The sequence below is a fragment of the Mastigoproctus giganteus genome, chromosome 10 (assembly GCF_048544385.1).
Source record: "Mastigoproctus giganteus isolate SK-2022 chromosome 10, ASM4854438v1, whole genome shotgun sequence".
Taxonomy (NCBI): Eukaryota; Metazoa; Arthropoda; class Arachnida; order Uropygi; family Thelyphonidae; genus Mastigoproctus; species Mastigoproctus giganteus.
The window spans coordinates 119095396-119118228 of record NC_143584.1 but is presented as its reverse complement, the minus strand read 5'-3'; the positions used below and the strand labels follow the sequence as shown (position 1 = coordinate 119118228).

Genomic DNA, 22833 nt, shown 5'->3' with positions numbered 1-22833 from the left:
ACAAAAGAACTGGATGCAGGGAATAACTTTGATATTATATATTTGGATCTTAGAAAGGCTTTTGATACTGTTGCACATGGAAGACTGCTGCACAAATTGGAGCAGTGTGGCATTGGAGGCAAATTGCTGCTATGGATAAGGGGATGGTTGAGTGGCAGAAGACAGAGAGTGGTAATCAATGGACACTGCTCAACGTGGACTAATGTTATTAGTGGAGTTCCTCAAGGTTCAGTGTTGGGTCCGTTGTTGTTTTCGGTGTTTATGAATGATATTGATGATGGGATATCAAGTTTAATGTCCAAGTTTGCAGATGATACAAAGGTTGGCAGGGTCGTTAAGGACAATACTGACGCTATGCTGCTGCAACAGGATCTGGACAGGTTGAACAGATGGGCTGAGAGGTGGCAAATGAGGTTTAACATCGACAAATGTAAAGTGCTGCACATGGGAAACAGTAACCCCAGAGCAACGTATCAACTCTGCGGTACTACACTGACAGTGGTGGAGAATGAAAAGGACCTGGGGGTAATTGTGCAGGCAGATATGAAGTTCTCTGAGCAGTGCAGACGAGCTGCAAGAGTAGCTCATGGTGTCTTGTCAATGATATACAGGAATTTTTCTAGCAGGGATAAGGAGGTGATTATTCCCTTGTATAAGGCAATGGTAAGGCCACATCTTGAGTACTGTATACAGGTCTGGAGGCCTCATTTCAAGAAGGATGTAGAGCTGCTGGAACGGGTACAGAGAAGGGCAACAAGATTAGTAAATGGAACAAAGGGTTGCTCTTACGAAGAAAGGCTTAAGTTTTGCAAATTACAGAGTCTGGAGACTAGGCACCGGCGAGGTGATCTGATAGAGGTGTATAAGGCTTTGAATGGTTTGAGCATGCTCAATGCCAATGGGATTCTTCATCTTTCTCAGAATAATCACCTCAGAGGGCATAAATTCAAATTGAGGAAGGACGGATGTCTGATAGATGTGCGGAAATTTGCCTTTGGCCAGCGGGTGGTTGGTTGGTGGAACCGACTTCCATCACTGGTTGTTGAAGTTGATAGCCTAAACAAATTTAAAGCTCAACTGGACAGGTATTTCGAACGAACGGAGGGGTGAAATGGGAGTGGGGTTTTTTTTTTTGTTTTTTTTTTGGCTGATGCTGAATAAGCTTGCTTTCTTGCATCATATGCCTCTGCTAATGCTAACTGACTGGAAAAAAAAACGTGCAAAGATCGAGCAGTTTTGTACCTCTAAAACTAATAGAGTTTGTTACTTCTGAAAAATGACTTTTGTTCCTGTTTTGGTGTGTAAGTATAGATCTGTAGTTTTAATAGGCCATGTCAAACACTGATTTATTAATTTTGTATTAGTACAGTACTACAATAAAATACAATTTTTTTGTGGAATTCTACATGTTTTTGTACCATTAATACCATTTAAATTTAACTGGAAAATACAAAAAAACGTATATTTTGTGAACTAAAACAATTTCCTCTCCACCGACCGAAACGTGTTCGGATTAGCGGGAGTCCATTGTATTACATTACAAATACTTTTTAAAGTTATTTTTGAGTAATATCTTAATTATAATAACAAAATCTTGTCAATACAGAGTTCAGGTTTTGTAATTACAAGTTCTTCCAAAATTATCAAAACTTGACCACTTTCTTTCTTATATATATTCTTACCCTTGTCTTACAATAATAAGAATAATATTTTGTTCAGATTTTCTTTTATTTACAAGAGAAACCATGAAAAAAGAAACAATATCATTAAAATATATATATATATTTGCCAAGTTCAAAAATATTCTCTGCTTAATATTTTTCAAGAATGGACTGTACACCACACAACCAGTCTGTAGCTTTTTCTCTAAGGCAATCCAGACTCACTGCAACATTTCATGAAACTAAGCTATTCCTGTTTTTAAATCATTGAAGCCATCCATTGCTGCATTTGAAGTTGGGAACATGCTCATGAAATATTAATGAGTTGCAGTATCCTTCGCACTAATTATACAAATAACAATTTTGTTCTCACAGGTTTTCTACTTAAGTATTTGGGTAATTTATTCAACAAATTCAATAATCAAAATTAATACAGTGGATTCCGGTTATTTGGGTCACCAGTTAATTGGGGCAGCCGTTTATTTGGGGCAAATCTTAAAAAAACAGAACAAGAAAATAGCCAGGGTTTACTTTGCTTAATTGGGACAACATGCCGTTTAATCGGAGCAGGAGACCGCAGCACTGGAGATTACCCTACGATTGTTTCCAACCATACCACATGGTTCGTTCCGATTTCGGGAGGTCACAACTATAAAACAATAAAAACAATTAGCAGTCACTTGTTTATTGTGCTTTTCTGTTAGTGCAATCTAACGGATAGTAAACTTGATCTTATTAAATATGCGATAATACCGACAGCTGGAATTTTGTGGGTTATTATGGTGAAATGTGTTTACACTTCCATGAAATCTTCAATCATATAAAAAAAAATTTATTTTCAGCTCTTCATTCCTATTTTTAAAGCTTCATAACTTGTCTCTGTTCTCACTTGCACGTATCGAGTTACTTGCAATTTGTGTGCTGTGTTCTTTGTTATTGATTGCTTATCTTTTTACTGTTTTAAATTTTAACCTCCACCCACAAATAAATGTCAGTGAACACAAATGTCAACTAGTTAGTATGTACATATTACAGTACATATTAATTATTATGATTATCACGTATCATTTAATTTTTTTTAATTGGTAAGGTAATAAAGGGTAAATCTGTGCTTAATATCTTTACTTTTATAGCCTGTGGATAATATTCCTCCTATTTTCACTAATTAGAATCGCTGTTTAATAGAATTAAAATTCAATTCACAAACGAGAGATCACAATGACCAGTGTTTACTACACATCGTATAGTGAACAGTACTTGACTATGGTGACTCCATCGTAACGCGATTTGATTGTACAGTGAACCAATTGTAAAGCGGGGTATATTGTGTTTTTAACTATTTACATGAAACTTCGGATAATTGGGGCAGCCACTTAATCGGGCCAAAATGCACTAGTCCCGATGTGTCCCAAATAACCGGAATCGACTGTAAATGAATATGTTTAAGTAGAAAATTCTATCCTTTAACAGTAGAATGGTATGTGATTTGTATAAATGAGAATTCTGTATAAACCGAGTTTTTATTAATTAGGTTCTATTGCATTATTTTTTGTTCAGGTTTAAAAAAGTAATGTCTACCAAAAAATCAATAATTTTACAAAAGAAGACAGAGCTGCGTGTGATGAAATGCCATTTTATAAAAATATAAAAGGACTGCCATGAAACTATATCCACAAGGAGATGAAGGCATGAGATGACAGACCGTTATACAATCAAGAACTGGTTTTCTGAATTCAGGGCAGATGACCAGTGAATGTTGTAATCACAGAAAGCACTGATGCCATTTATAATCATAACCAGATCTGATGACCTTTCAAAAGAAAGGTCATCAGATCTGGTTACAATAAATAGCAAAGATAATAAACATATCCTATAAATGAGCCTATCACTTTGCTCACAAAGATCAAGTAAAATTAATACACTTCAACTGTAATTTCAATCAAGGAAAAATCATTAGTAGAAGAAAGATTTCTCTGTGATCAAAACCAAATGCATATGCAAAAATCATGCAAATTTTACAAATCATACAGATTTAAACTACCACACTGAAGTTAGCCCCTACAACCCGAAAGAAGTGAGTGTGAAAAAAAAATTTCAGCAATACCAAAAGCTATGAACATAGACCAGAACAAATACGTCTTTTGCAGAGACAATTCTTGAAAACTTTTCTCAGGATTCAAATAAGGTTTATCATCTGATTTGGTTGATGACCATGGGTGAAGCTTGAATTCATTACTATGATTCAAACACCAAACCAAGTTCATTATGAGATCATAAATCCATGGAGTGGTATCACGCAAGATTTCCTTACCACATGAAATTTAAAAGAGTGCCACCAGCTACCAAGGCAATGCCATCAGATTTGGGAGTAAATGAATAATACTATTTGTTGCTACTGAAATTTCAAGAATAATTAACCCTATTGGCTGTTTGTTATTTTGGTTTTTAGGAGCATTAGCAACTAAGGCCATATTGCTCCAAGAATATGCGGTGATCATCCCCTGACCTTTCCGTATCCTCCGTATTTGGTGGTGATGGGCTCAAACCCCGGTCTAATCAAGAAGTGTGTTACGCACTGCTGCCCCTTCCCACCTGGCTACGGAGGCACCTCCTATTGGCTGTAAATCTACATTTTAAGTATTGGGAGCAAAAGAACGAGTATATGTATAAGTACATTTTTCAGTCACTTGAACTATGTTTTAAATAATGTGACTGTTAATGTACAAATCATCTTGAAATATCCTAGTATGTGCTGTATCTTATACAGCACATACTAGGAAAACATAGATAAGATACTAGTAATAGTATCTTATCTATGTTTTCTAATAGTATTTATAGTTTTAATAGATGGCAGCATGAAAACAGCTCTGAAATTCAGGGGAGGAGAAGTGGGGGCAACAACTATTAGCATTAGTTATCTTATTTAGGCCAGAAATTAAAGAAATTCTTTGGAATTCAGACATAGAAGTTGAAACTAAGTCAAGTAATAAATAAATAGATAGAGGATATTAATGCATTAAAAAATAATGGCAAATTTTTTAGTTTCGTAAAAAACTGTGATTTGATTTCTTACAATAATTTCAAACCAATGTTGTGCAATCAAGTCAACATAAGAACAAATTAATATTTAAATATATTTATGCACAAAGACTTTTACATAATTTCAAAATTCCCCAAACAAACTCACTTAAAAGTCAATCCCAGAGGAAAATTGGCAGCACTAAACAAATGCACATTCAGCAAAATTACTGCGGAAAGGGTTAAAGACCAAATATTCTGGGAAACTCTTTAGAGGGATCCTCTTCTTGCATGACAATGCCTTGTAATGGCATATCCATTTCCAATATACTTGTAATGGCATTGCAAAAGGTTGTTCATTTTCTATAATAGATGCAAAATCAATTCAAAAATAATAGCAAGTACCTCCTGAGGCAATAAATCAATTAGACTATGAGAACAAGAGGTCAAAATAGTTATGACTCTTGAGCCTTCAAGCACTTCAGTCTTTCTTAACAACTCCTTAGGATGCAAATTTAAATCATCCACAAAAATTCAATCATCTGTTTAGAAGAATGTCAGAGCTTTACTGTCTACTCCAGTGGCTTTCAAATTTTAATGACACAAGGACCTCCATTTAGCTTGAACTTTTCATGGACCCTTACACTTAACGAAATTCAGCTCTAAATTTTTTCACTTTTAAATATTAATAAGAAATTTTGAACATTATTTGAAGACTCCTGAAGCATGTCTACAGACCTGGTTTGAGAAATGACGATCTCTTCCATTTATAGGCAGCAATTAGATTTCACCAATGAACATTTCAAATATTTTCATCACTCTCTAGAAATGGGGCTTTAAATGTCAAGTTAAAGATCAATCTTTCACTAAATATGCCTCAGAATAATTGTCCAATTTAGTATTAGTAGTGGCAAATGATGCAAGAAAGCAAGCGTCTAGTTCTTCCATGAATTTAATCAAACTAACCACTTCCACAAAAACAAATGTAAGTTTGTTCCAACAATTGACAACTCACTGCCTGAAAGTAACCTTCCAAATATCTATCCTGCAACCATCCTTCCTCAATTTTTAGTTTATAACCCCTCACATGTGTAGTCTAAGCAAGGGGAAGAATTCTAACAGCATTCAGCTTGCTCAATCCATTCAAAGCCTTAAACATCTCAATCAGATTAAATCTCAGGTGCCTGGTCTCCAGATGTTGCAATTTGCAGAACTGAAGCCTTTCTTGGTGAGACCATCCTTCACTAATCTCATTACCTTTCTCTGCACCTGTTCTGGCAGATCTCCATCCTTCCTAAAATAAGGCTTTCAGAGGCCTGTATGCAAAACTCAAAATGTGGCCTAACCACTGCCTTGTACAATAAAATAATGACTTCCTTATCCCTGCTAACAAAGTTACTCTATATCACTGACAAAACCCCCATGAGCTGTCCTGGCAACATGCCTGCACTGCTCAGAGAACTGACTGCATATCTGACTCCACAATTACCCCCGGTGTTTTTCATTTTCCAATACCCTGAGTGTAGCACCACACAGTTGGTACATTAATCTTGAATTACTGCTACCCATATGCAGTACCTTGCATTTGTCAAATTTCAACTAGCATTTTTTAACCAATATGTATAATTTGTCTAGTTCTTGTTTAAGTAGCTCACCTTCATTGTCATTAATCACTCTGCTTGATATACCTTTATTAATATCATTAATAAATATAGAAAACAACAATGGGCCTAGCACTAAACCCTGGGGGACTCCACCAATAACATTAATCTACAAAGAGTCCATTAATAATCACTCTGTCTTCTCTCATTAAACCATTCCTTTATCCAGAGCAGTAATTTGCCCTTAATGATAAGCTGCTACAATTTGTACAGCAGTCTTTTATATCCAACGGCATCAAAAGCTTTCCTGAATTCCAAGTATATGATATCAAAATTATATTTTGCATCTAGTTATTTTGTTACTGATTGCATCTAGTTATTTTGTTATTTTGTTATGATTGTTTACTAATCAGATTAGTAAACAATCAGATTGGTCAGAGAAGATCATCCCTTAACAAATCCATGCTGTGATTGAAGCATAATTGCATTCCTATCTAGATGGTCCTGCATTACTTCTTTAACCAGTGACTACATTATTTTCCCTGGAGCCGACCGGGCTAGCCAGGTGGATAAAGTGCCTGCCTGGCAACTCAAAGGTTGCAAGTTTGAATCCCGCCTCAGGCTTGGATCAGAGTAAAAAAATGCAAAAACTTTGGGAGGTGCATTATGGCCACAGAAGCCGATGCGCCAACAACTAACAAGGGAAAAAAAAATAATAATATTTTCCCTGGAACATAACTTAAACTAAACAGGTTTGTAATAACTCATATCACACTTTGATCTCAATTTGTGAATTGGGAGTTATTGCACAGATCTACAGTCCACAGGGACATCTCTGAATCCGAAGATGCTCGCATAATCATGGCTAAGAGTTTGCTTATCTCCTTTGCTGCCTCTCCTAATACAATTAGATAGTACCATCCACCCCAGTCCATTTTTATATTACGCTTCAACAATTTCTCTTCCATTTCCTCTCAGTTATCACAAAATCATTCAGCTCCCTGTTAGTTTGATGAACTTCTGGCATTCCCCTCCCTAAAGAATTCCGCATGCATGATTGCAGATGCAAAATATCTATTCAGTTTGTCAGCAACCTGGACAAGATCATCAACAGTTAAACAATCAACACCAAGAGGACCAATGTGATTCAACACTGTCCTTTTACTGTTAATATAAGTAAAGAGGTCTTTGCTGCTTTTCTTTCCATTCTTTGCCAGAGACTTCTCATAGTCTGCCTTAGCTTGCCTAACCTCTTTTGTGACTTGATTACAAACTAGTTCATATCTACCATAAGCTTCTGTATCACCTGATGGTTTATATGAATTCCATGCATTTTGTTTCTGTGCAACCAGTCTCATCAGTTTATCTGACATTCATACAGGTCTAAACCTTGAACAGTATTTCTTATTTGGTACAAAAAGCCTTGTAGTTTCTGATTATTTCTCTGAATGCTTTAAAATTGATGTTGTTACCAACAGCAAATTTTAAATTTGCTGTTGGCAACATCATGAGATGGGTCTACTGTATAGAAATTAAAAAATGTCCAAGACCACTGTAGTCATCCTTATGAAAGCAAAGCCTTTACCCTCGACAGTAGTTATGTCCTTAAGTAAATCCCATATTAGTACACTAATCACTGCCACTCAGTGGATCTTTTACCTGCAGGTTCTTGATGTACGAAGAATCCCTGCTGATAATCAGATCAAAAGTATTCCTTCCTCTTGTTGCCTCTAATAATGCTGCTGTAGAAAACAGAAGCATATTAGAGAGGTAATAAATTAATCTAATAAATTCACAAAAGTCTTGTTAGCATGTGGGTAACCAACCCACAAGTTCCAGGCAATATCTGGAAACTTAAAATCCCCCATTATAAGTAATTCTGATTTATCAGTCCACTATTTCTGTTAGCTGTTAGTTACATTCCTCACAGTTATTAGTCCAATAACACACACCTACTCCTACTTTTGTTTCTACAGTGTTTATGTCACACCAAACTGATTCAACATTGCACTGGCTATGAATGTCGATTGGATGCATTACCTTAGATTTAATATGCTTCTTAACTAAGAGCATAACTCCTCCTCTCAGTATAATTGCACAGAGAAGAGGGGCAGACATTGTAGGGTTATGAAAGATATGGTGTCTGAGTGACACCATGTCTTCGATAACCCTACAATATCTACATTTGATGACTTAATCAATACTTTAAATTCATCAAATTTATTTACTATGCTCCCAGCATTAACATACATGCAAGTATACACACAGCTATTCTTTCTACCTTTTACTTTTTTGTATGATGACCCAGCGCAGCACTCAAAATCCCAGATTGCTTGCTTTTCAGGCTGCTGTATTCCAATAGAAGCAGTGCCAGAATCACTTTTGATCCTGCCTGCAGCTTTAGTTTATCTATTATTCTGTGTATCCACTCAAGCTATCAGTTTTCTGACCCACCTAACACTGCCTCGATAGCATCAGCAAATATTCTTGCACCCTGCTCTTTAAGTGTATCTCATCCTCTGTAAAAAAACAGTCTCTCCTATTAATAAGCACAGACCATGCTAAGAAAAATTTTACCCTGTGAGCCCACACAATCTCACCAGAGCTAAATTGATTGACAAGGCTCTCAAATGTATACCCCCTCCTATCACACATGGGCAGAATTGCAGATATGTTCAAATTTAATCCAACTTGCAACTTTCTCTCAACATTGCCCTGTACTAGATAAGTAAGTCCTCAGATCTCCTACTCTTATTATTAGTGCCAATCACCTTTCATGCTCTTAAAAGATATCTTCTCTACAGCATTTACTTCTGCCACTGGCAGATGTACCCTGATCCTATTCCACCTATCCTTTTTGTACAACATATTTCCAGTTTCCCTTACAATAGAATTACCAACAATAACTACCTCCTATGGGACCGGTGCATTCTGCCATGGGGATTTCTAATTCACAAGCATAAGTTCTGGCATTAAGTTGGGCAGCTGAGAGCTTAATGCAGCCCCCACTTTAATTCCTTCAAGGGCATCCACCCTGTTATTCAAGCTCTTATAAACACCCATTGGAATGCTGAGTTTGCAATTAATTTCTTCACACTTTTAGCATCAAACAAATATAAAGACATCTCTCTTGGCTGTATCATGTCCCGTTCAAGAGATTCACAAACATTGCACAAGTAGTACATTTTGTAAGGCCATAAGTGTAGGAGAACCACCCATTCAGTTGTTCCCAGAGCCACATTACTCCTGCTGCTTTAAGTCCATTGCTCTGCTGCTCTAGTCTGAGGTATGATTTCCATTTAAATTCAATTTAATTTGATAATACTACACTAAACTAATAGATACCTAAATTTAATAATATGTATTATGCTATCAAGTTTACATTATATGTATTACACTATAGCATTATGTTTGTAGAGTTTTAAATTAGTTAAAACCTTACTAGAAATAAAAATTCTTAGCTAAAACAAAAAATATATGCCCACCTACATGAGTAAAATCTTCAAGCTACTTATTTACCACAATTAAAATCCTATAATTTCACCACTGTGCACTACACTGTTAGTTATGTGATACAATATTTTCACCCAAATACCAATACAACAGCTCTATGAATATTAAGTCATAACTTACAAAATCTCTAGCTAAATTCAAAAATAAGCTAACGAACATGACTAAGACTATTAAGCTATTTATCAAATAAAATTTAATGTTAATTAAGTGAATAAAAGGCAAAATTTTTCAAAAAAATTCTGTTTTTTAAGATCTCAAAATTCTTCATCTGCACATAACCTTGAAACTATCAGATCATACTTGATAGATATGATTGAAACACCATAAAAAATTTTTTTTTTCTAAATAACAAATACTTTTTATAGTATAAACTGTTTATGAGTGGCTGTGTGCCAATATATTTTTTTATGCATTCCACTCATTACACACGTATTGCCGGTTTTCCATTGATGGTTTAAGATATAACGAGGGTATTTGAAATTCCTGATGCTGAAGCTCATTGTGAAGAACCCATAAGTAAGCCAAGTAATATTAAGTTTGCTCAGTTCGGCCTGTCTATTAAAATTATCAATGTGTAAAAATTATGTGCATAAACAAAGTATATCATTTTTTTTTTAATATTGCTAAATCCTATTAATATTCAATACTTTGTTAAGCCTGGTCTTGGCTGTGATGTAACAAAGATTAAATTATAATTAGACAGAAAAACTTACTTCATTTCGATAAGGTTTAACATACACTGTCCACTGATGAGTATGACCATCTTCTTCTCTCTTTTTTCCAAAATAACGGGCTACATTGCCATAGACTATTGGTTTAATGATTGTAACTCCCTGAAATAATTAAACATTAAAATTAATAATTTTTAACTTTCTGTAGCTGCATGAAATTGTAAGCAAAAATTTTTCATAGATTAGGAAAAAAACTACCTTGGGAAAAAAAAAAAAAAAAAAGAATTACTAAGCAAACCAAACAGTTGCTAAGTGTCCAGTAATTGGAGCAACATAAATTTTTATGTTGAACCTCATTTTTATTTCCTTCTCCTTTTACTATATAGTAGAATAAGTGTCCATCAAAATGATGAAACACTAAAAATGTTCAGAAGAAGGAAAAGAAAAATGTCCGTGAGAAATTTTTATGAATTTTTTTACCGCTCTACCAAACCACATGTATCCACATAGTGACTTTTTCCTCGTTCACTTTTGTGAAATGAACAAAGAAAGAAAGAATGAATCCAATATAGTTAAGGAAGGATGATACACGGTTGTTTTCCATTAAGGTTATTATTATATTAATACCACCCTTATACCATGTGAAATTAATAATATAGTTTATTAGGCTGTTCTCGCCTACATTAGTATACATTAAAGAGATGTTCGGTATCTTACCGATACCCATCATCAGATTATGCTCTTGGGGAAACAGAAAATAGAAAAGGTTACAAATTTTTAATATTTTAGAATATTACAGTTACAATTACCAAATTTTTACAATACAATTACCAATATTATAATTACAATTTGCAAATTATGATTCTAAAGTATTAAGTTTTGAATTAATATTCTTCTGTCGCACAAACACAAAAAAACAATATTTTGTGAAACCTCCCCTGCAAACCAACAACCTCAGGATCACTGCATATGTTCTAACCGTAATCCTGGTATTTACAGCAGGTAGAACCTTAGACGTGCTTTCATGGCTTTCTTTTTTATGTCTAACTGAATGAAACACGGGAACTGATGGAAATTTGTTGCCACTATGAAGCAAAACTGATTTGAAACTTAATTTTGAGGCATCTATGAATAAATCCTATTTATCTGACTTATGCATGACACCTAATTCTTTCAGAAGTCCAATAATGTCTTTGCAAAAACCCATACTGTCCTTCATAGCAAAATATTTCGAAAACTTTTCATGTCTTTTTCGGAACACTGAAATCTTTGTTCTTGCTGCGAGTATATTCCACTGCTGTAACCTAGAACCTAATAGTTCAGCTTGTTCTTTCAGCAAATTTAAATCTCAAACCAAATCATTCAACTTGTCTTGTTTGATTAAATGTAGCTCACTACCTGAACTTACTAGCTGATAGTCAACATCTTGTGAAGACTTCTGGGGAATCCTCAACTTGAATTTGATCACTATTATATTCCCCACTACTGCTATCCCAAGTTTTGGGGGGTACTGGTACTGACAAATCGTCACTGTGTGGAACGAGCCAAATTGCAGAAGGTATATTTGGATATATTATAGCATGTTTGCTTTTTTTAGACAAACCAGATATTTGTCATACAAAAATAGCAATCATTAATGTGGTTAGACGGTTCTCCCCAAACCACAGGGACTGCAAAATGTAACGCTTTGAGTTTGCCATGTAACTACTCCCTAAAGTTTGTCATACAGATAATACAACACTTGTGAAGAGTCCAAGTTTTGCCTTGATCACCAATTTTACATCTGAAATAAAAAGAATAAGAAAGTTTTGTATTGTCATAGATATTTTTCCATTGAGTCTTCGGAGTAAACCATCCACGAACAAAACAAAAATTGTCTGGATGATTGATACACTTCCTATGTGTCCGCTTATTCATTGTATCACTAAATAAATTTCTGAAAATGTAAATTCAGTTTTGAACACTACAATATAAAAACAACACAAATTCAATTTTTATCACTACACAGTACACAGATGTGGCAACTTACTAGTTCTACTCGTGTGAAAACACTGAAAGGAAAAATATTTGCAAATCAGCAGGTAGAGCCAGAAATTATTTTACTGCTCCCGCAAGAGTTGCGGGTCGCACCATCCTACTCTTGAGGGGCTGCGTATGTTTGGAGGATAGATTTACAACCCTGAGAACATGTCATGATCAGTTAATACTTCGAAAACCTTAGCATGGCCTACAAAACTCTTCACCAAAAACATTAAAGTATGCTCACTTCAAATTGCTGCATCGGAATTTGAACCTAAGAACCATAGGTAGAAGTCTGATTATGTTTATCACAAGAAAACCAAGGCCATAATCAATTGCTAAAATCAAGAGAATTAGCTTATATTTCTTAAAATAAATCAGTATGTCATACATTACTGGCTAGATTATGTGCAATTGGCATATTTTGGTGAAACATAACTCCCTCTATATTTAATAACTGTGACATGATGTGAAACTATTATGGTGATTTTTGAAATCTACACATAAAAATTGGTTAAAAACAGCATTTAAGTTCTTGTAGGTAAAAATCATGTTGGCTAGTGTAATTAGTCTAATCTCCTCTAAATTTAGTCAAATTACCCTCTTCCACAACATCTTTCCTCAATTTGAATCTATATCCCCCTCAGGTTCTAAATCTGAGCAAGCAGAAGTATCCCATCAGTATTGAGCCTGCTCAAACCATTCAAGGCCTTATATACTTCACAATCAGATCACCTCCCAGGTGCCTAGTCTCCAGATGCTGCAACTTGATTGGTGAGAGGAACAACCCCTTTGTTCCTCTCACCAATCATGTTGCTGTTGTTATTTGGTTTTTTGGAGCATTGGCAACTAAGGCCATATTGCTCATATTGCTCCGGGAATATGCGGTGGTCATTCCCTGACCTTTCCGCATCCTCTGTATTTGGTGGTGACGGGCTCGAACCCCGGTCTAATCAAGAAGCGTGTGCTACGCACTGCTGCTCCTTCCCACCTGGCTACGGAGGCGCCCAATCATGTCGCACTTCTCTGTACTCATTCTAGCAACTCTACATCCTTCCTAAAATGAGATCTACAGACCTGTACACAGTATTCAAGGTGTGGCCTGCTTATTAGCTTATACAAGGGGATAATCACCTCCTTGTCTCTGCTGGCAAAATTCCTATATATCATGACAAATCTCCATGACCTACTCTGACAGCCCGTCTGCACTGCTCACAGAACTTCATATCACTCTCTGTCTTCTTCCACTTAACCAGCCCTTTATTCATAGCAGTAACTTGCCCTTAATGCACACTACTCCAGTTTGTACAGCAGTCTTTTATGTGCAACAGTATGTTCAGCCTTTGAAATACAAGTATATGATATCAAAATTCTTTTTTACATACAGTTCCTTGGTCACTGCATCATATAACCTATAAGATGTTGTTATACAAGACCACCCTTTAGAAAATCCATGTTGTGACTACAATAAAATTGCATTCCTGCCTAGATGATTCGGCATTACTTCTTTATATTTTCCTTGGAACAGATGCTAAGCTAATGGGGCTGTAATTACTCATGCCACCATTTTGATCCCCCTTTATGAATTGGGGATATATTCACACATCTCCAGTCCATAGGGATTTCTCCTGCATTTAAGGATGCTCTCATTAATTATGGCAAAAATTATGGCCCGTCTGTCCTTTCTGTACAGTTTGAGCATAAGTACAAGTATAAATAGGAGTATGATTTTGGATCAAGTGTACATTGAAGGTATGTGAATACCTACTTGAAATGAGAGTGCAGAGGAGTGTGGTTAATGATGATGATTGATTGTGCATGAAAGCTAATTTGTTGGTCTGTGGATGGTTGTCCCTGTGCATGCATGAATGATTGGTGTTAAGTGAGATGGGAACAAGCAAGGATGATTGCATGGAGTGAAAAGCCGCTGTTGCAACTTGCTAGATGGTTTTCTCTCCCGGCACATGTGACTTGAGTGGGCCTAAACTCAAAAGACACCTATCCTTTCAGGAAATATATCAAAGCACCACTCATCACAAGAGTGGCAATGACCCTGGTTTTCTAGTGGTGATCCTGTTTTGGTGATTGTTTATGTGCCTTCACATGAGTCTGTGTGCAGACTCATGTGAAGTTCATGTTTCACCTATGTGTGAATGTACTTATGACTGTTTACCTGTCCTGAGTGTTCCTAACTTGCAGAAGTTATAAAAAAAAAAAAAAAAAATCACAAATGTGTGTCCTGTCTATATTCACAGTGCTGTGATGAGTACCATGTGCAAGATCTTGAGTAAATACCTGCATACACCTGTAATAATTGTTCTGACTGAGTACCAATGATTAAAAAGTTTAGTCTTGTAAACAAGAAAGCTGTGTTTTATGTTGTGGACAGTCCCCTACCAAATGCAGGTGAGATGACCCCCCACTGTCACTTGACAGAATACACAAAAGTCCCCACCAAATTTCACACTTAGAGCTGGTGGGCCCTGATTGGGACCAGTCCCCTCAGCTCTCCCCCTTGACTGAGAACATACTTGCTGATGCCATGCTTATGCCTCATCCTTGGCAGCAGAATGGTGTAGGATGCTGACACTGGAAGCAACCAGTGTGGGATCAACTGCCCACTAAACTGAGCACCAGGAGCCAGCAGGCAAAACAACCCAACACATAAGTCACCATGCCCCTATGACTTTAGCCCCAGCTGCCCCTAGGAATTAGTCTCTCTCACTCCTCCCTACCCAAAACTTCTACCTGGTGTACCTTATCACCACAAAAAAAATCATCTTTTGTTCCTTCACCAATATTGTTGCCCTTCTCTACACACATTCTATCTGATTTACATCCTTCCTAAACCGATCACCTCCTTGTTCTACTAGCAAAGTTCCTATATGCCACTGACAAAACCCCATGAGCTGTAGGTCTGTCTACACTGATCAGAGAACTTCATAACTAACTGCACAATTACCCCCAGGTTTTCCATTTTCCACTACCCTGAGTGTAGTACCACACATGTCAATCTGGGGTTACAGCTAGCCATATGCAGTACCTTACATTTGTCAATGTTAAACTTCAACTGCCATTTCTCAGCCCATCTGCCTAATTTCTTGACAGTAATCAAGGTAAGCTGCTTCAACAAGATTCGAAGAATCTTGTTAGCATTAGCATTAGCAGAGGCATATGATGCAAGAAAGCAAGCTTATTCAGCATCAGCCAAAAAAAAAAAACCCACTCCCATTTCACCCCTCCGTTCGTTCGAAATACCTGTCCAGTGAGCTTTAAATTTGTTTAGGCTATCAACTTCAACAACCAGTGATGGAAGTCGGTTCCACCAACCAACCACCCGCTGGCCAAAGGCAAATTTCCGCACATCTATCCGACATCCGTCCTTCCTCAATTTGAATTTATGCCCTCTGAGGTGATTATTCTGAGAAAGATGAAGAATCCCATTGGCATTGAGCATGCTCAAACCATTCAAAGCCTTATACACCTCTATCAGATCACCTCGCCGGTGCCTAGTCTCCAGACTCTGTAATTTGCAAAACTTAAGCCTTTCTTCGTAAGAGCAACCCTTTGTTCCATTTACTAATCTTGTTGCCCTTCTCTGTACCCGTTCCAGCAGCTCTACATCCTTCTTGAAATGAGGCCTCCAGACCTGTATACAGTACTCAAGATGTGGCCTTACCATTGCCTTATACAAGGGAATAATCACCTCCTTATCCCTGCTAGAAAAATTCCTGTATATCATTGACAAGACACCATGAGCTACTCTTGCAGCTCGTCTGCACTGCTCAGAGAACTTCATATCTGCCTGCACAATTACCCCCAGGTCCTTTTCATTCTCCATCACTGTCAGTGTAGTACCGCAGAGTTGATACGTTGCTCTGGGGTTACTGTTTCCCATGTGCAGCACTTTACATTTGTCGATGTTAAACCTCATTTGCCACCTCTCAGCCCATCTGTTCAACCTGTCCAGATCCTGTTGCAGCAGCATAGCGTCAGTATTGTCCTTAACGACCCTGCCAACCTTTGTATCATCTGCAAACTTGGACATTAAACTTGATATCCCATCATCAATATCATTCATAAACACCGAAAACAACAACGGACCCAACACTGAACCTTGAGGAACTCCACTAATAACATTAGTCCACGTTGAGCAGTGTCCATTGATTACCACTCTCTGTCTTCTGCCACTCAACCATCCCCTTATCCATAGCAGCAATTTGCCTCCAATGCCACACTGCTCCAATTTGTGCAGCAGTCTTCCATGTGCAACAGTATCAAAAGCCTTTCTAAGATCCAAATATATAATATCAAAGTTATTCCCTGCATCCAGTTCTTTTGTGACTACATCATAGTATCCAATCAAATTGGTCAGGCAAGACCTGCCCTTAACAAAACCATGCTGCGTCTGAGCTATAACTGAATTCTTGTCTAGATGATCCTGCAGTGCTTCTTTAACCAGTGCCTCCATTAATTTACCTGGAACAGAAGTTAAACTAACAGGTCTATAATTACTTGTGTCAGCCTTTGAACCTCCTTTGTGAATTGGGGTCACATTTGCACATCTCCAGTCCATAGGTACCTCCCCTGAGTCCAAGGAAGCTCTCATAATTATGGCTAAGGGTTTGCTTACTTCCTTTGCTGCCTCCTTTAATATAACTGGATAGATCCCATCCACCCCAGGTGCCTTTTTTATGTTTATCCTCAACAATCTCTCCTCCACTTTCCTCTCAGTTATTACAAAATCATCCAGCTCACTGCCAATGTTTACTTTACCTACATCATTCTCCTTCCTGAATGTTGTTGAAGCAGCTTACCTTGATTACTGTCATTAACCAAACTACTATCCTTTGTATCATCAGCAAACTTGGACATTACGCCTGATATCATTAATAAACATAGAAACAACAATGGGCCCAACACTGAAACCTGGGGGTTTCCATTAATAATATTAGTCCATGAAAAGCAGTGTCCATTAATAACACTCTCTGTCTTCTCCCATTCAACCATCCCTTTATCCATAGCTGTAATGCCACACTGCTACAATTTGTACAGCAATCTTTTATGTGCAACAGTATCAAAAGCTTTCCTGAAATTCAAGTATATGATATATCAAAATTATTTTTTGCATTCGGTCCCTTAGTTACTGCATCATTAATATCCAATCAGACTGGTCAGACAAGATCACCCCTAAACAAATCCATGCTGTGACTACAGTATAATTTCATTCTCTAGATGGTCCTACATACCAGTGACTCCATTATTTTATTAAAATAATAAAATAAACAGGTTACAAAATAAAATAAATTTATTTATTATATCAAAAAAATCATTGATTTTAGTTTTAAGATTTTATATCATTTAACAATGATTCTTCAAAATTTGCCAGTAAATTCTTTTATTTTTTGAAATGTTTTTTGAAAGATAAAGCCTCTCTTTTTAACTGCACTATTTATTTTCAGGTATTTCTTCTTTAATGTCTCTGGTAAATGAACTTTGTTTGCAGCAATGAAAGATTTCACTCACAGATTCATCCCAATCAATAGTTTACACTGTTTATTTCACATATTGGCAGATCCATTTCTAAGTTTAAAACTTGCTCTATTGAGCAGCCAAGCAGTTCCTGGCAAGAGTTCAACAAAGTCATCTGGCATTTTCTCATTTGGCACACTGTGTAAAAATGAAAATCCACACCTTTGGAAACATTTTTGAAGTGTCAGTTTTTGACACGGACTTCGACCAAGAACTTATCCAAAAAACTGCATCCAATAAATTTATGAATTTTAACAATTCTGGCTTAGTAATTTCATTGTTGATGTCCATTTGGCTTAAAATATACGAGAATTGTTTCCTTCTAAAATTTAATTTCATTGCTTTTATTATCCCTTGATCCAAAGTCTGAGTCATACTTGAATAATTAGATGTAAAATAGATCATTTTTGCATACTCTAATGATACTTAATTTTTTTTATTTTTTTTGATGTACTAGAGCAGGGATGGCCAATGAGTCGATCGCAGATTTAATTTTGGTCGATCACGACAAATTTTAAATATACAGTCATCCCTCAATTTGTATACCGTGTGCAATGAAATTTTTGCGATGGTAGATCGTGGCACATTTTGAAGGAAAAAAGTAGATTGCATTACAAATTAAGTTGGCCACTCCTGTACAAGAGCATTATCTACAGAGAGTAAAACATTTCTACCTTCTCTCTCTCTTTCTCTCTCTATTTTATCATTAAATTGCTTAATATAATTTTCAGATATCCTAGTTGCCATCCATGCCTTACTGTTACATTCATAAAATACCAGCAATTTTTTGCACACATTTTTAAAACACCCGAGTTTGCCATATTTTCTAATAACTAATAAAATTTTGTTTTCAACAACACAAAACAACAGAAAGTGATTCTTTCTTTACTTTGTTTTTATACTTCTTGATTTCTCACTCAAAAAGATTTTTAGGTACAGATTTAAAACAGAGAATTGGTTCATTTAAATTATAAATACCTTCAGACTGATATCCAGCACAGATGCTTGCCAGCAGTTGCCAAACTGACCTGAACACTTTTACCACTGTCAGAACCAAAAACAATATTATGCTGTTTTAAAAATGACTGAAATCATCCACTAGAAACTTAAAGCCCTTTCTTGGATTAATGGCTCAGTTATGAATATGTATTTTACACAACAATCATATAATTTTTAACATAATTCATTGATTGTTGATTTTTTTAATATCAGGAAGACTCTTATAATCTTCAAGCAAAATATCCTTCAAAGGTCTTTTTTTTTTTTTTTTTTTAATTTGGCTACCACCAACTTTTAGCACAATATTTTTAGTACTCATACCTTTACATTTTAATTCAATTGCCTGCTTTTTCTTTTAAAGTTAAAACTTTATACTCTTAAGATTTTTTTAACACAGCACAGTACTAAACTTCAAAGTGGTATGTGTTGTTGTAGTCATTATACTTTGCTCCTTCATGAAACATTAAACCATGTAACATTGCTCTAATTGATGTCACATGCCACATTCCTTATTGACAGGTACTGTAAGAGCATATTAATTGGTTTTTATGTAAACAATGCCTCAATTAGAAGTGCTGCATGATCACTATAAGTAACTTAGTTTCAAAGTTTAATGCACACAGCATTATAAGTATAAATGGGCCTGTTGTACTGGGATCCATGGTACAATGAAATAAGATAAGTGTAAATCCAGTAAATATCTTTAATTATGAATCCTTTGGAGCTTTCGAGCCAATCGTGTCTCTTCTTCAACAGAGTTTGAACTTAACAGATACAGTTATGCGTGCAGTGAGGCGAGTGAAGGCACATTATTCAGTCATTAAACTGGCATTCATTGTTGCTGCGGGAACATTCGCAGTTCTTCTCCAGCGCTTGTCAAGGTATAAAACAGTTGTTTCCAAGATGGGGTGCAGTCTCATGCCCTTGCAGCGGTTCATGGCTCTCGAATTGCTCAATATACTGAGTGACTCCAACCATAGGCAGTGGCAGAAGTGCCTGGAGTGGTCTATTATTTTGTAGTCTTGTTTGGGATTGAGGTCGTGGTTGGTAGCCCAGAAGTGCTTGCCTCACTGCACGCATAACTGTATCCGTTAAGTTCAAACTCTGTTGAAGAAGAGACACGATTGTCTTGAAAGCTCCAAAGTACTCATAATAAAAGATATTTACTGGATTTACACTTATCTTATTTCACTGCACAGAGCATTCTCATTTTGTATTTTTATGTTATGGTATCAATATTTGTTGGTGATAGAAAAGAGAAAACTGTTACATACTGTATTTAGTCAACCAGTATGTAAACAGATTTTAAAAAAATTTAAAGCTTTCAAAAATAGTATAGAATTAAATTTTCTACAAAACAAAAATGTTTCCTTAATATAGGTGAGATTAGTTTTCGGGGACTAAATGCACTCATGTTTACTTTAGACAGGTACATGTTTAATAGAGGATGTCCATAAGAGGGATTTAATAAAGAACCAATAAAAATCCACTTCTTAACTGAAGGTAGTGCTTAACAGAAGGCCATTAAATCAGGTTTCACTGTAATTATTTTTCAATTTGTTAAACTGTACTGTACAATGTAATTAATTTTTTTCCCAATAAAATGTTTTTTAAAAGTCAAGCTACATATCAGATAATCACAGCTCAGTAGTCATTTGGAATCAGACCTGTATTGATGTAACTTTTTTTCCCCCTTTATATATTTCAATACCAGTCTTTTGTGACTTACAACACTGTTTCTGAAATACTTCCACTTTCTTTCACTTATATTATACAGCTATCATTTTTCTTCATTTTTGCATTTGCCTTTTTAATGTGTCTTATTAAACATGTTAAAGAATATATAATAAAAATTTCATAATACAAGTGCAGATTTTCCCACTCAATTGTATTTGGTTACAGTGTCATATCTCACACCGTACAAGCAGAGGCGTAGCTAGATTTTTAGCGCCCTTGGCAAATTCGTGGCTACGTGCCTTTTTCGATAATTGGTAAAATCACAATAAAAAATAATAAGTATAAATATTTCTTGGCTAAATGCCTAAGAGTATGAAGAAGTTTCCTTATAAATGGGTACTGCATGTACAGCATTTCAACTACCAAGGTAGTTTTTAATGCATCGTTTAATTATATCTGATATTTTGAATACCTTCACAACTAGTTGCCATGGTATTGCACTGCTTTGAATAAGTAAGGCTTCACCAATGGAGAAGACTAATGTTACTTATTCTTGGTGGATACCACCACCCAGATGGCACCGTTTCGAAGTTATTGGCTTCTCATCGTGGGTGGGCAGGTACCCTGTTGTTGCAATACCTTGGTAGTAAAAATGGTGTCTACATAAATGGCACAGTGGTACCATCACCGTCCTCCCCACACCAGGTGGAAAAGGCCCAGGTTTGAACCCCATCGATGACACGAGGAACTTTGGTTTTTTTAACTCATGGCCGAGTTAGTCGGTCTCAGGCGTAGATGGCAAGGTTTCCCCCTCAGAATCTGTGGTTTTTTTGTCCAGCAAAACAGACAAATCGATCGTAGAACACATACAATTAACAGACATGATACACACAGCACGGCATATGAATTTAAATATTTGGATGGCCTAATATAATATTTTTTTTTTTTTTTTTGGTAGTATTAATGGTGTATGTGCAGTACCCATGCATAAACAAACTTCTTCATATTCTTAGGTATTTAGCCAAGAAATATTTTTATATTAAACTACGTACACCATGAAGCATCTCTCATATTCTAGAGTTATACTTCATAACTGGGTTGTCACTATTGCAACAGGGTACCTGCCTACCCACCGATGAGAAGCCAGCAAGTTCCGAAACGGTGCCATATGCAAGGGGCTTGATGCTGCCTGAGTTACCACGAATAGGTAACAATAGTCTTTCCTAACGGGGAAACGTTGCTTATTATGAGTGAGGAGTAACTGGCCATTTTCTCTTTTGACGGGGTGCCTCCATAGCCAGGTGGGCAGGAGCAGCAGTGTGCAGCACACACTTCTTGATTAGACCAGGGTTCAAGCCTGTGACCACCAAATACGGGGAATGTGGAAAGGTCAGAGAATGACCACTGCATATCCCCGGAGCAATATGGCCTTAGTTGCTAATGCTCCTAAAAACCAAATAACAAACAACAACAACTCTTTTGACGGCATTTATTTTTTCCTCTCCTACTGTCACTTTTCTACACCTTTTTTGCTTTCTTAAGTCTAATAAGGACAGTATGGGGATAACACAGTACCTTATCCCATACCATTTTTCAAATGGTACCCTCTGGGTGGTGGTATCTGCCAAGAATAAGTAACACTAGTCTTCTCCATTGATGAAACGTTACTTATTCAAGGTAGTACAATACCATGGCAAGTTGTCGTGAAGACTTGCCATGGTATTTCACAATATGAAATATAATTAAACAATGGATTCAAACTACCTTAGTAGTTGAAATGATGTATGTGCAGTACCCATTTATAAACAAACTTCTTTAATAATAAGTACAGTCGGACCTCTGTTTAATGAACTTCTTTTCAGCAATTTTTTCTATTTAACGAATTTTTTTGAATTCCCATTGGTAATTACATTAAAAAATAGTTTCCGTGGAACGAAGCAAATTTTTCATATAACGAATGGATTACAAGAGATTTAAGTGGATACGCATTGTTCACACCTATGGCCTGCAAGCAATTTAGGCAACAGTAATAGTAGTAGTGGCATGTGATTGCAAGAAAGCAAGTGCATAAGGTTATGCAGCATCAGACAAAAAAAAATTACAAAACAAGAACATCTATTCTACATCTGTCTTTCCTCAATT

At 36.3% G+C, this 22833-nt stretch overlaps 1 protein-coding gene across 2 annotated transcripts in view; it reads right to left on the bottom strand.

The window, feature by feature from the left end:
• Window positions 1-22833, bottom strand: part of Gas41 (YEATS domain-containing protein 4 Gas41) — a 125907-nt gene that overhangs the window by 80373 nt on the left and 22701 nt on the right. For both annotated transcript variants that reach the window (XM_090382251.1, XM_090382252.1), the window contains exon 3: window positions 10507-10626. In XM_090382251.1, the coding sequence (XP_090238377.1) occupies window positions 10507-10626 (120 nt within the window). The remainder of the gene's footprint in view (window positions 1-10506; window positions 10627-22833) is intronic.